This window comes from Panulirus ornatus, chromosome 39 (genome assembly GCF_036320965.1).
Source record: "Panulirus ornatus isolate Po-2019 chromosome 39, ASM3632096v1, whole genome shotgun sequence".
Taxonomy (NCBI): domain Eukaryota; kingdom Metazoa; phylum Arthropoda; class Malacostraca; order Decapoda; family Palinuridae; genus Panulirus; species Panulirus ornatus.
Window position 1 is genome coordinate 12,064,190 of NC_092262.1, and position 17,805 is coordinate 12,081,994.

At 38.7% G+C, this 17,805-nt stretch overlaps 1 protein-coding gene across 6 annotated transcripts in view; it reads left to right on the forward strand.

The window, feature by feature from the left end:
- The window catches only part of tim (timeless), a 229,144-nt gene that overhangs the window by 76,565 nt on the left and 134,774 nt on the right, over positions 1-17,805 (forward strand). For all 6 annotated transcript variants that reach the window (XR_011715465.1, XM_071685093.1, XM_071685095.1 and 3 more), the window contains 5 exons: positions 4,182-4,273; positions 5,899-5,960; positions 9,817-9,997; positions 11,972-12,136; positions 17,609-17,713. Coding sequence is in view for 5 of the 6 variants with exons in the window: in XM_071685093.1 (XP_071541194.1) it covers positions 4,182-4,273; positions 5,899-5,960; positions 9,817-9,997; positions 11,972-12,136; positions 17,609-17,713 (605 nt within the window). In the remaining variant the exon portion in view is untranslated. The remainder of the gene's footprint in view (positions 1-4,181; positions 4,274-5,898; positions 5,961-9,816; positions 9,998-11,971; positions 12,137-17,608; positions 17,714-17,805) is intronic.

A 17,805-nucleotide genomic window follows, 5' to 3' on the forward strand; every position in this document is an offset into this window, starting at 1 on the left:
ATGCAAGAGTTTTGGAAAGGTGCAAGTATGAAGTCTGTTGGGGATGAGAGAGCTTGGGAAGTGAGTCAGTTGTTGTTCGCTGATGATACAGCGCTGGTGGCTGATTCATGTGAGAAACTGCAGAAGCTGGTGACTGAGTTTGGTAAAGTGTGAAAGAAGAAAGTTAAGAGTAAATGTGAATAAGAGCAAGGTTATTAGGTACAGTAGGGTTGAGGGTCAAGTCAATTGGGAGGTGAGTTTGAATGGAGAAAAACTGGAGGAAGTAAAGTGTTTTAGATATCTGGGAGTGGATCTGGCAGCGGATGGAACCATGGAAGCGGAAGTGGATCATAGGATGGGGGAGGGGGCGAAAATTCTGGGAGCCTTGAAGAATGTGTGGAAGTCGAGAACATTATCTCGGAAAGCAAAAATGGGTATGTTTGAAGGAATAATGGTTCCAACAATGTTGTATGGTTGCGAGGCGTGGGCTATGGATAGAGTGGTGCGCAGGAGGATGGATGTGCTGGAAATGAGATTTTTGAGGACAATGTGTGGTGTGAGGTGGTTTGATCGAGTAAGTAATGTAAGGGTGAGAGATGTGCGGAAATAAAAAGAGTGTGGTTGAGAGAGCAGAAGAGGGTGTTTTGAAATGGTTTGGGCACATGGAGAGAATGAGTGAGGAAAGATTGACCAAGAGGATATATGTGTCGGAGGTGGAGGGAACGAGAAGAGGGAGACCAAATTGGAGGTGGAAAGATGGAGTGAAAAAGATTTTGTGTGATCGGGGCCTGAACATGCAGGAGGGTGAAAGGAGGGCAAGGAATAGAGTGAATTGGAGCGATGTGGTATACCGGGGTTGACGTGCTGTCAGTGGATTGAATCAGGGCATGTGAAGTGTCTGGGGTAAACCATGGAAAGCTGTGTAGGTATGTATATTTGCGTGTGTGGACGTATGTATATACATGTGTATGGGGGTGGTTTGGGCCATTTCTTTCGTCTGTTTCCTTGTGCTACCTCGCAAACGCGGGAGACAGCGACAAAGCAAAAAATATATATATATATATATATATATATATATATATATATATATGTGATGTATGAGACATTCACTGTAATTCATTTTTTTCTTGGAGTAATTGATTAACTACTTTACCAACAGTGGCTTAACTGACTGAAAGCTGCATTAAGCTGGGTTTATGTATATCACAAGTTTGTGTAGATAATATCCAAATGAATGCAATTGATTCTTTAACCTAAAAAATTCTGGAACAAATCTGATAACGCTTTAACTGATTTATCCTTGATTGGGTTTGGTAGGTTAAGTTGCATCACAAATGATATAGAACCTTGTACAACTTTTTGTTTTCGCATGCTGTAATTTTTCATGGGGGCAAGATTATGCAAATGGACATGGCGATGTACCTGCCCATATTTTGTGTTCGTATTAACTGGTTATCCTCAGGGAGAAAGTCATGAATCTGAATATGTTGAAAAAGCAAAATGTATTAGTTTTCAAGATCATGATTTTTCAGCAATATTTTTGTCATTTTTATTAATTCTGGAGTCTTTTTCAATTACTCTGTATGTACTCTACTATTGTTTACAATAATCGTGAATAACAAGTTTAATTGGTGATTTCGTAGTATTATATTTAAATGTCATTTCATTGCAGATTTATGTTCATGTATGCACTTGAGTCCCAAGACATATGTAATTGGTGCAATATTGTTCATTGTTGCAAGTTTTTTACTTTTTTTTTTCTAATGAAATAAAAGTTAAGTTTGTAGATATAGAATAGTGACAAGATAAGTGCTAGTGGCTAGAATTTATGTAAACAGAGGAATGAGAGCCATGTTCATTACAGCATTCTCATTTAAATGGAAAATGTTATAAAAGAAATATTAATGTAAAGTGTGTAATAGAAAGTTAATGGATGTTGATGCTTAGTCAGATTTTCATGTTAACTTGTGGTGTGGGTATTATGGTTGATGTGCAAACCATTACGTACATTTTTACATTATGTCCAAACCAAGTTACATGCGTAGAATGTGAAGTAGGTACATCATTCATATACATATTTATATAGTTTTCATACTTACTGGTAAAGATTCATGCTTAAATGCCTTAACAGCTTGCATGTACCGTGGACCACATACAGACCCCATGAGTCATGTGCCTAACTACCACAGGTCACTTACAGCAACCCTAGGTAACACACACTCACATGGAGCATGAGCACTTCCACTCCTGAGGAATTACCAACTTGATACCAAGTTCTGTACAGTACACAAAAGAGTTACACGGAAACAGTTCATGCATCGATTAGGTTATGGCTTTGTGGAAGATAAAGCTTGCCGCTTACAAGTGCCTGATGAAATTTCCAAATATATGAATATCATTTTGCTTCTTTCCCAACCCCAAGAATTGCTTGTAGCTTAAATTGGTTGTTTGCTTTATGCATGTCTAGATTATTAAGTGATCCTCTTTTATACATGAATTACATCTGTTCATTTGCAGTTGTAGTCATTTAGAGGTTTAAGTTAGTGGAAAGCTTGAGCATGAACTGTGGTCTCTTGTTCTGTACTGTATGTACCATGGAGGTTGGGTGATTATATTTTTTTTCCTTTTTTAGTGCTTCATTGAGTATTGCCACATGAGGATAGTTTGGTGTCACTGTTGTGTAGAACACCTGCCTCTGTGTATTTGTGCTATTGATGATGGGAAATGGCCTACTATTGCATGTGTGATGTTGTAGCTGTACAGATTTTACATATGAAATATCAAGTACAGGCAAAATAACAAAAAGCCTTAGGTTTGATTTTCATCAACCACATAATTCATGATTTAGTGGTTTCAAGATAATTGACAACTTAGATCATGATTTTTAAGTAAGTGATCATTGAATTTTTTTTTTAGATACAGTTCTTATAATACAATTAGATAACATTTAAGTATCTTGTAGGTGTACAAAACACTTTTTTTTGTTTCGGAACCTTGACTTCACAATCTTTGGCTCATGTATATCTAAAATCTAGAGATTCCAAAATCTGAAAGTTGGTAGGTCCTGAGAATTATGGATTTTCAATATTCAACCCCAAGTTATAGTTATTTGTATGTAAACACAGAAGAAATGGAAATTAGCTGCTTTAATTGCCATAGACACATGGTGTGCTCTGTTTAAAGAAACATCAGCATTACATTCTGTGGTGCATTGCCTCATGCCCCTTTCCCCAGAAAGGCAGAAAATTTTCAGCGTTTGAGAAGCTTAATTGTCACCATTGTGTTCATGAACACTCCCTCTTTATGCAGTCTGTTTTCTCCCCAATCAATATTTGGTCTGAATTTCTTGTATGTCATCCTTGCAGTTTCCTCTAGGCAGCCAGTGATATGCCACTATAGGTATCTTTCCGTCATCCATTCTTCCTGTGTCCCAGCTACCTTAACTTTGCTTGTTCAATTTTTTTTCAGTGGAGTTACATTTGGGTCCAGTATATGTTCTATACATTAGATATTGTTCATTCTTCTTTCCCAAAATCACCGTGTTGATTTCATATCTGCCACTACTATCCTCCATATGGCATTGCTGGTTCATGTCTGTGTTCACCTCCAAATATGAACGTTAGAATGATGGTTTCTTGAAGTTTCCCAATTACAAACATTAAGCTAGTTGATAATTTCCAGGGAGTGACATATTACCTTTGTAGAATATTGGTGTCACATTGGCAAACTTTCTTTCATCGAACTTTTTTCGTTGCATAATTGTTTTGCCGCTTTTATTGTTTTTTGGTTAACTTTATTAGTGTTTTGTCTCTTAATGCCTAATGACTGTGTTATTCTTTGAATATGGGATTCAGCGTTTGAAGATGTCTACTATATTTATCAATTCTTTCCGTTACTGTGTTTGTTCTTGAATATCACCTGTTAGCTTGCACTGTTGTAGGTTAATATTTAAACTCCATGATTTGTGGCAGTATCTTTTGACCCAAGTTTATTTCCAGTATTTTTCCTTTCCTTGTGCTTCTATTTGCTATTGTTAATTAGCTGTGCATTTGATTTGCATTGTCTTCTTCGTAGGTAATTGTGTGTAATGGGAAATGTGCAAACTGGCTGTTTGTATTGTGGATGTTATTTCTTAAGTTTATCATACAGCAGTCTTTGCAGTAAGACCGTATTTTTATTTTATTAATTTTTTTTTTTCACAGCCAAGATAGAAGAAATTCTTCATCGCCTGAATCAAGACAAAGCTCGATGGCACTTCAGACGCTCACTGTTCATGAACAAAATCATTTCCAAGGTAAGTTCAGCACTGTGATGGTTATGTATGGAGTACTTAATGGGTACCAACTAATAACTAAACTCATCTTAAGATATATGCCCTTAAAGTATGCAATATTTTATCAGAATTGGTCCTCTTTTGTAGTATTTTTTTTCTTGTTCTTTCAGTGTGATTCTCTTTAGACATTGTACGAGTCTTACAGTAGTTGTCAGATTGTTTTAGGAAGTTCTGTTTATGTAGTTGTATGCTTTATGTACAGTCAAGTAAAACAATTTCTCTCAGAAATAGAGAATGTACTTACTTGCATGCTTACAAATACTTATGGCGATTTTGCCACAAGGCAGGGCAAATGCATAATGTTCGCCACCTTGATTGGAGTTCTTGGAGGGACCCAACGTTAGAGATATGGCAGGTCTTCCCACTGAAACTATGAGAAGTAGCTGCCAATCACTTGGCATGAGTTCAGTCTTTCATGACTGGGAAATTCTGAGACAGTTCCAAATGACATTGGTTTGAATAATAACCAGAACAGAAGGAAGTCAGGAACATCATGGCAGACAGAAAGACACAGTTGACAGGAGATGATAGCAGGATAGTTGTTGAGGCAGGAGGCTTTTGATTCCACTCTGGCTGAGAGAGAGAGAGAGAGAGAGAGAGAGAGAGAGAGAGAGAGAGAGAGAGAGAGAGAGTGAGAGAGTGAGAGAGAGAGAGAGAGAGAGAGAGAGAGAGAGAGAGCAGTAGTCCATATTATCCTCAACATATTTCATTCTGGTTTTCTTTCAGTGTGCTTGACTTAATTCCAACCTATAACTAATGTTACTTGCCAATTCATTTGCAACATTCTGATAATCTTCTACATACCTCAGCTCATATTCTCATATCCAGATTACCCCAACACTTTCTTTAGCAACAATGGCTTTTGTGGAAGTGTATCTTTTGCATGTATTCTCATTCTTCACACTTTCCATTGTATTCTCATTCTTGACACTTTCCATTGTATTCTCATTCTTCACTCTTTCCTATTTTGAGTTTGCACTTCATTTCCTGATAAATCCATGTTGACAATTTGCACTACTGTATACTGCTCATACTTCATTCTACTGAGGAGTCCAGTGCCTCTCCTTTCCATAACCTGTGCCAGGCCCATTAGTTTGCAGTTTTCCTTTCATTACTCTCATTACAAATGACATTTTTGCCTGTTTCTTAACTTGGACATATTTTCATCTTGCCATCCTCATTGAACATTTTGAACGAAGTATATGCTTTTGATTTTCTCCATATGTTAAGTTGAATACATTGATAGATGATAGGAGTTTGCAAATGATAGGCCTTTTTCTTGAAGGGTTATTAACAGACATGAATATTGCATCAAGTACTGTTAAGAAACTTATATAAACAAATAAGCTTTTTAATTTGAAAATCTTTTGTTCATAAATCTGTGGTTTTCTTTCAAGCACATTAGATTTACATATTTTGTGAATATTTTTGAAGATAATGGCTGTCTCAAGTTTAAACAGACAAATAGTTAAGGATCATTGTAATGCCAGTAATTAAGAGCATCTTGCATAAGTTATTTCTTAATCTTTTATATATTGAAGTAAACCAAGAACTTGAGTAATTCTTTATTTCTATTTTATTTGCAGAATCTTTTGCCCATACTGGTACATGTCAAAGATAATGGTGGGCTAACAGAAGCAACTGTAAAGTAAGTATCTTGCTTTCCTTTTGTATGCTTGTACTTTGAACTAACTCGTAATGATCTCTGTGCTAATTAGGTACTTAGGCTTAATGTTTATCAACTCCACACAGAGCTGCATAGACTTTATGATAGGAATTAAAAAAGGAGCAAAATGTAAGTCCAGGTGAGCCAGACTCTGTTTACTGCACAGCTAACATCTATCTGCCAGGACATACACTTTCCTTCTCTCAATTTGTGGTCTGAAGGCAAAGCATTTTTCAGGATTAATTATACTATGCCCTCCTGCTCTACTCAGTCAAAAATGTTTCTTAAGTTTATCAGTTTATTCATTATTTTTTCATGCCGTGAGTTTGTAAATATCATTTGTAGGAAAATTCATCACTTATTTTGGAGTGCTTCTAAAACAGGTGCACCAGAACCTGTATTGGGGGGACAAAACATGGAAACAAAAGAGCTTCCTGAACTAACGTGTTACAGAATGTACTTTATCCACTGATACTGACATTATCATTATTGGTTTTGAAGTGACAGAAAACATCAGTTATGGTACCAGGCTGGGAATCGACTGATCATGCAGTGCCCAAGTTTGAGTATGAGGAAATAACAATTGAAATTAAAGATGAGGGATGAAAAGCAGAGCTTAAAAGAAATTTTAGTGACATCATCAAGGATGCTAGATTCTGTAATCAAAAAAGGGAGATGTGTTTAGAGAGACTATGCGACATCTTCGGTGAAGAGGTCAGTAGATGGGTATCAAAAGTTGAGGAGGAAGAAGGGAGACGGAGAAAAAAAGATGTTTTTAAAATGTAATGCCAAAGTCATAGAGAGTGGAGACATGCATTAGAAATCATGTTCATCCTCTAGCAGGCAGGCAGCATTTAAAAGGTACAAGAGAGCAGGAATGACTTTTCTGCAGTAGAATAAGTAAAGGCAAATGAAGAATAGTATGAAATGTTGGGAACGAACGTTGCCTTTTTTTGTCTGTTTTCCTGGCACTACCTTGCTAATGCCAGGGATGGTGATGCAGTTTCCTTTGGGGCAGGATGGTGCTAGGAATGAATAAAGGCAGGCAAGTATGATTATGTAGTTGTGTTTATATGTCTGTGTTTGTATATGTTGATATGCACATGTAGTGTGTGTATATGAAAGGATGGGTCTTTCTTGTCTTTTTTCCTAGTATTACCTCGCTGACCCCTGACCCGGGAAACAGGCAATATATGGTGTGAGGTGGTTTGAGTGGGTAATGAAAAGGTAAGAGAGGTGTGGAAATAATAACAGTATGGTTTAGAGAGCAGAAGAGGGTGTTGAAATTGCTTGGACATATGGAGAGAATGAGTCAGGAAATATTAACAAAGGACATATATATCAGAGGTAGAGGGAACAAGGAGAAGCAGGAGACCAAATTGGAGGTGGAAGGATGGAGTGAAAAAGATCTTGAGTGATCGGGGCCTGAACATACAGGAGGGTGAGGGCGTGCAAGGAATAGAGCGAATTGGAACGCTATGGTATAACAGGGTCTATATGCTGTTAGTGGCTTGAACCAGGGCATGTGAAGCATCTGGGGTAAACCATGGAAAGTTTTGTGGCGCCTGGATGTGGAAAGGGAGCTCTGGTTTGGGTGAATTGCACATGACAGCTAGAGACTGTGAACGAATGTGGCCATTTTTGTTATTTTCATAGTGCTACCTGTGTGTGTGTGTGTGTGTGTGTGTGTGTGTGTGCTGTTTCATGTGTGGCAGGGTGGCGATGGGAATGGATGAAGGCAGCATGTATGAATATGTACATATGTATATATATATGTGTCTGTGTATGTATATTTATGTATACGTTGAAATGTATGTGTGTGTGGGGGCATTTATGTATATACATGTGTATGTGGGTGGGTTGAGCCATTCTTTTGTCTGTTTACTTGCGCTACCTTGCTAACACGGGAGAGGGCGAGTAAGTATGATAATGAATATGAAATATTTCATTTATTTGTTATACATGATATCCGGTTCCTATGTCAGTAAGGTAGGGCAATGGAACAGATGGAGAATTCTTTCTCCCATCAGATTTCTAGGAACATGTTGGATGACATATCTAGACTGCATAATTTGTAAAAATAATGTAGGAAGGAAGTGTACAGGATGATGATAGTCTTCAATCCACCAAGAAACTAAAGTGACCTAGAAGAGTTGCTCATTGTCAGCGAGGAACAATCATGCTGATGAAGGCAGTGGTGAAACATTCCCTCCTTGGAGATGATAGGCTTGATAATAGGGGATTTCAGTTATAAGAAAACATGTTGAGAAAACTTAGATTCTCGTGGGGAAAGAAAGTCTCAGAAACTTGTTCCTGGAGTGAATACAGGAGAATTTTCCTGCGAGAACCAGGGGAACTAGTGTACCATTTCTGCTAGACTTTGTTTACACCTAGTAGCATGGATATTGATTACATCAAATATAGTATACTATACTACTTTGAAAAAGTAATGTAATGCTTGAGTTTGCCTCTTTGGATAAAAGGAAATGGGAGGGAGATCAAAGAGCAGACAGGAACTTCAGGAAGAAATACAACCACAACAGTTAACAGAGATGAACAAGTTCTTTAAAGTACGAATTGGGAAATGGAGTTTTGTAACCTAAGTACAGACAAGTGTTACAGAAAGTTCTATGAAATCTACAATGAAGGAGATAGAACATGCCTACCTTAAATGCAAGTAATTGAGATGTTGTTCAAATAGAGAAAAAAAAATAAAAAGGAGCTTAGGGATATGCCATGTAAGAGATACAGATGACATGGAAACAGTTATGCAAGAACAAATTAAAGAGGAGCCTGGGAAGTATTTTATTTGGATGATGTCCAGTAGTCTTTTTGATGCTTGAATCTGTTCTACAAAGTTCTTGAAGTACTGGAACAGGTTAAAAGTACCGTAGTCACTGGAGGATGGATGTGTGATTCTTCACATTAACATGGATAATTTGGAATGCATAGACTGGAGATTGTTCAAAGAAATAATACCTTACAAGAATGAGTGACACATAACTGATTGAAAATAGAATCTGTTGAAAAGCTATGGTTCTGTGAGGATTTAGGAAAGACAGCATAAAGATGTGGGGCCAATTGATTTTTAGCTTTCCTCTCGGAAAAATTGGAAATTCTTTGGACAGTTCTAATCATCTGCAAGAAAAGTGATATTCGGAGACATTTCTGCTAAACACAGTAGATGTCATTTGATTGAAAAACTCTCTTATAAAGAGTTTTTAATCCTAAGTTTAAATCAAAGTAATTCTTTGTTTTTGGAGTTGCCATATTTAGTATTTGTTGGAGAAAATAACTTTTTTTTTAAACTTTTTTTTTATGCAGCATCTGAGATGGAAATAGCTTTTGCCTACATTGGTAAAATTCAGTATGTCGTGGGTTTATTAGTTTTGCTTAACCTGGGTGGTTTACTGCATTGCATTGCAATATTATGACAGATGGACCTGACATTCTTTAACAGCATACTTTCATTTGATATGAAATTTATTTGTTTTGACTTGCTAGTTTTGAAATGCTTCGAGTGGAATTTAACCTAGAAGTAGTCAACATGATCCTGCAGTATGAAGTGAATTAGTAGAACCACTGTGATGTTCTTGTGATAAGGTATTTATGGTCAAGTGAGTTATATATTACTTTATTCCCTATGTTTCTGACAGTTTTTAAACCCAGAATAAACTATTGAAGGAATATGTACTGACCCATTCTTTACAGATGACATTTCAGGAAGATTCCTGTATAGCAAATAAAGGTGATGTTCAGGTAATTGAGAGTAAATTTGTTTTTTGTCGTAAATGAATAGATTACATGATTATGTTTGTAAGTAATGTCTGTTCTTCAGAGTGCTGCAGGAATTAATGACACCTGTGGAATGTTTAATGCCAGCTGAGGTAATGAGAAGAAATCATGAAGGTCAACGTATCATTCATGAATTGGAATCTTCCATTGTGATGGCCAAGAAACTCTTCTTAGACACTCGGGTGACAAAATCGATCATTGACTTGATGAGCTCCGTTCTTCAGGTCAGTTTGAAGTCTTGAAAATAACCTAGAAGTACATCTTCCTGTGTAACAGAATTGGATGATCCTGCATTGTTCTTTGAATTTATATCAATCTTTGTACAAAATCTGTGTATGTTCACACTTTCCATTTCTCACTAGCATATGTATTTTTTCTTTTAATGAATCATGGCTTAAACTGAAGAATTATATTTTCAATTTCTACTTTTGTTATTTTTTTTCCATGTTTATTTCATGCATGGCAAGGTAGTGCCAGGACAGAGAAATGGTCTCATTCATTTGCATCCCCTCCATGTACTCTTTTTACTTACTTCCTACCACAGGAGTTCCATTTATCTTTGAGACTCCCACAGCACCCAGGAAGCTTTCCACATAGATGTAGCTCAGATGTGTTTGCATTAATGAATATGTGTGAGAGAGACTTCAAGAAACAGATGGATTTGTATGAGGCTTTTATGAATCTGGATAAAGCATATGATAGGGTTGATAGAGATGTCTTGTGGAAGATCTCGTGAATATATAATGTGGGAGCAAAGCTACTAAATTTTATCAAGAATGTAGGTTGTGTGCTGGTAGGAAGAGGAGAGCGAGTGGTTTCAAGTGAAGGTTAGTCTGTGGTAGGAGTGTGAGATATCATGGGTTTAATATGTGTACAAATGGGGTGATGAAGGGAGGTAAGTGCAAGGGTCTTGAAGAGAGGGGCAAATATGAATTTGGTAGGGGGTGAGGGGGGCCTGGGAAGAGAGTCAGTTTTTTGCTAATGACACAGCATTGGTGGCAGGTTTAAGTGAGAAACTGCAACAGTTGGTGTCAGAGTTTGGAAGTGTGTGAAAGGAAGAAATTGAGAGTAAATGTGAGTAAAAGCAAGGTTATTAGGTTTATCATGGGTATTAGATAACTTGAGTTGCCTGTTCCATTCTGGAACTCCCTCAAGGGGGTTGCCATGGCAATAGGGTCTCTGTGATAATTAGTGACTGCCAGTGCCATTTCTTAGCCTTTAGTGCCTCACTTAACAGGCCACTGGCAGAGGGCAAGTCTAGCGCAGTGTTTGGAGAGGTTCCTACCTAAAGATCCCATGCACTACTTCCCCCTAATGCTCCTGTCTATTATTTCTACTAAATGTGTCTATCTATTGCTCCTACCATTTTCCCAAAAGGCAGGGCAAGGGAACTGTGGGAAACTGAAGTGAGTGATAGGGTCAATGAGGAGGTGAATTTCCTGGGTACTCTGAAGAATGTGTAGAGAGGGGTCATTGTCTTTAAGGGCAAAGATGGCTGTTTTTGATGTAATAGTGATCCCATCAGTATTGTATGGATGCGAGGCTTGTGTCCTAGATGACAAAGTAGGGAAGAGTGAATTTGTTGGAAATCATATGTTTGAGGATGGTATATGGTGTGAGGAGCTTTGACTGGTTGAGTGTTAGGGTATGATAGAAGTGCAGTAGTAAGAGGAGTATGTATGAGAGCTGTAGAGGGTTTGCTGAAATAGTTGGGAGTTGTGGAGAGGTTGAGTGAGTAGAGGCTGACCAAGAAGGTATATATGTTGGAGTTGGAGGGAACAGAGAGAAAGGGTAACTAAGGAGGTGTAAGGACAGAGTGAGAGATGTTTTGAGTGACTGGGGCCTGAACAAGCAGGAGGGTGTTATGCTGCATGGGTTAGAGCTAATTGGAACAGTGTGGTACATGGGACAATGTGATGTCAGTGGGCTGAACCAGACTCCAAGAAGCTGTCAGGGGAAACCAAGGAAGGGTTTATGGTGCCTGGTTGTGGATAGGGATATCTGGCTTCAGTTCATTACAGAAAGACAGCTAGAGAGTGGATGTGAGCAAATAAGGCCAATCTTCCTCTGCTCCAGGCACTAACTTGCTAACACAGAAATAGTGAACAAGTATATAGAGAATATATATATATGTGTGTGCATTTGTTGTGTTAGCAATTTATCAGCAATTTGCAAAACATTTACCTTTCTATTTACAGGATTCAAAAATATTAAGCCTTCCTGAATGTGAATTGATTAACCAGTGCCTGCTGTTAGTAAGGAATCTGTTGCATGTCAGCAATATTCCAAGTGCACAACGGAAGTTGTCTGCATACAGTTCTCCCACAGCAAATTCTGTTGCAGCAATAGCATCTAAACAACAGGTACAGCAGTTACTGTTTTTTTTAATATTGAGAAAATTATTGGTAGATTATTGTGTATTACATCAGTTGATGTGATTCCTTTAGTTAATGTAGTAAAGATGAAAGCCCTGACTTCATATATACATTGTTGCACAGTTTAGTAAAAGCACATTTGAATCATAAACACCTGAAGTCCTCATGTGAATACTTGCTTAGGAGATGCTATGAGTCATTGTATGAGTGCTAATGTTTGCTGGCTTGTTTTGAGCCCACAGCAATATATTGATATTTGTACTGCTGCTAAGTGTCCCTTGGTCTTATAAATTCTTATTTCAGAGATGTCCAATCCTTGGAAGAGATTCTGAAGCATTGATATACAGTATATGTAGATATATGTAAATAAGTAAGAATATATGCCTGGGGATAGGGGAGAAAGAATACTTCCCACGTATTCCCTGCGTGTCGTAGAAGGCGACTAAAAGGGAAGGGAGCGGGGGGCTGGAAATCTCCCCCTCTCATTTTTTTTTTTTCCCCAAAGGAAGGAACAGAGAAGGGGGCCGGGTGGGGATATTCCCTCAGAGGCCCAGTCCTCTGTTCTTAACGCTACCTTGCTGAGACGGGAAATGGCGAATAGTATGAAAGAAAGAGTAACCGTTGATAGTATGTTGTGAATGTGCATCATTAGGCTAACATCCCTGCAGTACCTAAACATTTCCCTATCCACACCACTTCCTCTGGGGGAATTATACATTTATTTCATCTCTGTATTATGACCATGTAAGTATTGCTAGCTCACTTTTTACCTATCCTTTACTTTTGTGAATTTTGTTCATTGATAATGATGAAAGTCATAATTGAATTTCTTTCAGGAGCTCACTTCCTCATGCTCTTCCTCACCGCTCCTCCTCTCTTTCTGCACCCTTCCCTGTAACACCTTGCTGAGGATGTACATGTTAACTTCAGGGTTGTATCATGGCCACATCGGAAGTTAGCTTTCTATCTTGTACTTGCGTACTTTTGCATATACTATATTCATTTTATACTGAGAAACACAAAATTTGAGGAAAGTGTGTCATGTAAATTGTGAGTTGCATTACGCAAAGCACCCAGTGTTTAAGGGTTAAGTTGAAAGTAAACTCTCCATTGTTAGCATGGGAATGTTCTTGATGCTACCTCGCTAATGCGGGAAATGCCAAATAGTATAGAAAAAGAAAAAAATATATATAATATATATATATAGGAGATAGGGGATAGGGGAGAAAGAATACTTCCCATGTATTCCCTGCGTGTCGTAGAAGGCGACTAAAAGGGAAGGGAGCGGGGGGCTGGAAATCCTCCCCTCTCGTTTTTTTTTTAATTTTCCAAAAGAAGGAACAGAGAAGGGGGCCAGGTGAGGATATTCCCTCAAAGGCCCAGTCCTCTGTTCTTAACGCTACCTCGCTATCGCGGGAAATGGCGAATAGTATGAAAAAAAAAAAAAAAAAAATATTTTTTATTTATTTATTTTGCTTTGTCACTGTCTCCCGCATTTGCGAGGTAGCGCAAGGAAACAGAAGAAAGAAATGGCCCAACCCACCCCCATACACATGTATATACACACACGTCCACACACGCAAATATACATACCTGTACATCTCAATGTACACATATATATACACACACAGACACATACATATATACCCATGCACACAATTCACACTGTCTGCCCTTTATTCATTCCCGTAGCCACCACATGAAATGACAACCCCCTCCCCCTGCATGTGGGCGAGGAAGCCCTAGGAAAAGACAACAAAGGCCACATTCGTTCACACTCAGTCTCTAGCTGTCATGTATAAGGCTCCGAAACCACAGCTCCCTTTCCACATCCAGGCCGCACAAAACTTTCCATGGTTTACCCCAGATGCTTCACATTCCCTGGTTCAATCCATTGACAGCACGTCGACCTCGGTATACCACGTCGTTCCAATTCACTCTATTCCTTGCATGCCTTTCACCCTCCTGCATGTTCAGGCCCCAATCACTCGGGATATTTTTCACTCCATCTTTCCACCTCCAAATTGGTCTCCCACTTCTCCTCAGACACATATATCCTCCTTGTCAATCTTTCCTCACTCATTCTCTCCATGTGACCAAACCATTTCAAAACACCCTCTTCTGCTCTCAACCACACTATTTTTTACCACACATCTCTCTTACCCTTTCATTACTTACTCGATCAAACCACCACACACCACATATTGTCCTCAAACATCTCATTTCCAGCACATCCACCTTCCTCTGCACAACTGTATCTATAGCCCATGCCTCTCAACCATAAACGTTGTTGGAACCACTATTCCTTCAAACATACCCATTTTCGCTTTCCAAGATAACGTTCTCGACTTCCACACATTCTTCAATGCCCCCAGAACTTTCGCCCCCTCCCTCACCCTATGATTCAGTTCTGTTTCCATGGTTCCATCCTCTGCCAAATGCACTCTTGGATATCTAAAACACCTCACTTCCTCCAGTTTTTCTCCATTCAAACTTACCTCCCACTTGACTTGTCCCTCAACCATACTGTACCTAATAACCTTGCTCTTATATATGCATAAAACTCTAGGAAGATGAAACACCAAGTTTCCAAGTGCTTTTTCGTGTAAAGTTTTCATTGTCAGGAGATATAAGGTCGAGATAAAAGACAGAACATTCAGTTAATGTACAAGGAAGAGACGTAGCTAAGTTGCCATCGGTAAACAAACATTACCGGATGGTAGTGTTCAGGTTGGTGGTGTTCTGGTCTGGCATCATGCCTGTCATAAAATTTTTGTGGACAAGAATGGGAACTCTTTACAAGTTTTGCCTACAACAATGCTCTCCAGTTTGTTTAGACCTTCATTGATATTGTTACAATTTATTACGTTATGTATATATTTATTTTGCTTTGTCGCTGTCTCCCGCATTTGCGAGGTAGCGCAAGGAAACAGAAGAAAGAAATGGCCCAACCCACCCCCATACACATGTATATACACACACGTCCACACACGCAAACCTACACACCCATACATCTCAATGTACACATATATATACACACACAGACACATACATATATACCCATGCACACAATTCACACTGCCTGGCTTTATTCATTCCCATCGCCACCTCGCCACACATGGAATACCATCCCCCTCCCCCTCATGTGAGCGAGGTAGCGCTAGGAAAAGATAACAAAGGCCCCATTCGTTCACACTCAGTCTCCAGCTGTCATGCAATAATGCCCGAAACCACAGCTCCCTTTCCACATCCAGGCCCCACACAACTTTCCATGGTTTACCCCAGACGCTTCACATGCCCTGATTCAATCCACTGACAGCACGTCAACCCCGGTATACCACATGGATCCAATTCACTCTATTCCTTGCCCGCCTTTCACCCTCCTGCATGTTCAGGCCCCGATCACTCAAAATCTTTTTCACTCCATCTTACCACCTCCAATTTGGTCTCCCACTTCTCCTCGTTCCCACCACCTCCGACACATATCCTCTTGGTCAGTCTTTCCTCACTCATTCTCTCCATGTGCCCAAACCATTTCAAAACACCCTCTTCTGCTCTCTCAACCACGCTCTTTTTATTTCCACACATCTCTCTTACCCTTAAATTACTTACTCGATCAAACCACCTCACACCACACATTGTCCTCAAACATCTCATTTCCAGCACATCCACCCTCCTGCGCACAACTCTATCCATAGCCCACGCCTCGCAACCATACAACATTGTTGGAACCACTATTCCTATTGAATAATAAAATAATAAAAGATTGTGATATTTCTCATGGTAAAGGAGGTACAAGTTAATAACTGAATTGGCATTACTCCACTCAATACAGTGGTCATAATTTGTAACATGTTCGAACAAAGCATTTGATTAATTTCCTGTTCTTATACTATATCTATGTTGTTTAAGTCTAGCATAAAGATCCTTACCAGTCTGCCCAACATAAAGCATATTACAGTTTTTACAAGGAATTCTGTAAACACAGCCCGCAGAATTATCTGGTAATTTTTTTTAAGCTATTCTTTATAGTATTATTATTGTTGATGGCTACGTTTACAGTAAAGGATTTAAGCAACCTGGAAAGTAATGAAGAATTATCGATAAAAGGGAGAACTAAGAGATCCTTGATACCAAAGGGAGGTTTGGGTATAACTCTATAAGATAATTCCTTTGCCAACGTAAGGGATATATCATTGAAAGAACTAAGATACTTTAACTTGGATCCAATAGAGTATATCTTCTCTGGAAGGTTTGTCATGATCACCTTTAAGGAAATGACCTTCATTCTTCAGGTGGGAATTTGCAATTTAGTCAAGAGGCAGGTCTTAGGAAATAAGAGGCAGGTAGAGGTCTCTTATCAGTAACTTCAAAGAGTCAGTGGAAGCCATTTATGTCGGCATTACTGCTATGGTACAATGCCGATTCCTGCATTCCAGGTAGAGTAATGGGTGTCAGAATAAAACTTGAGTCTGTAGGGAGGAGAAAAATGACCATGGGACAACTTCAGTAGTGACAGAAGCCTCTGAGACAGGGACAGCTACCATTTGAAAGGAGGGAGAGGAAAACCAGCCTTAGTAGAGTTGTAGATAAGAATATTAAGCATGTCGTAGATAAAAATAGTAATGAAGCTAGCTCAGGTAAGGGAGGGGAAAGCTACTTTTTTGATATGTACCATGTTAGTGAGGCACACCAGGAACAAAGAAATGCCTCATTTGCTCACATCCACCCTTTAGATGTTATGTATAATGCATCAAGATTTTATGCAAAGAGGTATTTATAAGAAATATTTCTTGCAAGCACAAACACCTTGTGACACTTTACCGTGTTGAAATAGAATGCACTTCAACAAGTTTAAAATTTTGTTAATTCAGGCAGTTGTCTGTCTTATCTATTTGTCTGTATATCTTTTATCTGTTTATCTATTTATATCTGTGACACCCATTCCCTCCAGGAACTCCCTCATTGGGGTGGCCATGGTAAAAGAGTCTTGGTAAAATAGTGCATTTAAATGAGTTTTAAGAGTTTGTAATTCAACCAGTAGTCTGTATGTCTACATAACTATGTCTGTATTTCTGATGCCCCTCCCCTCTTGAAACTCCCTCATGGGGGTTGCCACAGCAAAAAGGTATTCAGAACTGGTGAACAGGCCACTGATAGAGGGCAACTCTAGGCAGTGACAGATCAGAAAAAGCAAATTTTTTTTTTTTTACCGTTTTGCCACCCCAGCTACACTTGACAGAAGAGCGCTATTTCCCAGTCCACAGTAGAAGAGTTACCCCCCAAACTTTTTTTTTTCTTTAATATAGAATAGAGTGAACTCTGTAAAAAGCTTGAAGTCAGCACAGCCTCATTATAGAATCTTCATTTGTGCAGTGCAGTAGAACTTGAATTCCTAGTTTTTTCAGATATTTGGATTGCAGTCATTTGTATACATGCTACTAAGTATTTCATTTTTAGGGAGGAACTGGTTCATCAGTACTTACAGAAGACCAGATCATGTGGAACTTATTTGCTCAGCGCTTTGACAACATCCTCATTCAGCTACTGACATGTGACCAACAGGTGAGTTAGTTGTGGTGTATTGATGCATTGATATGGACACTTAACGAACATTGTTGCTAATGCATAGTATGGACAACAGTTGACTTTTGATA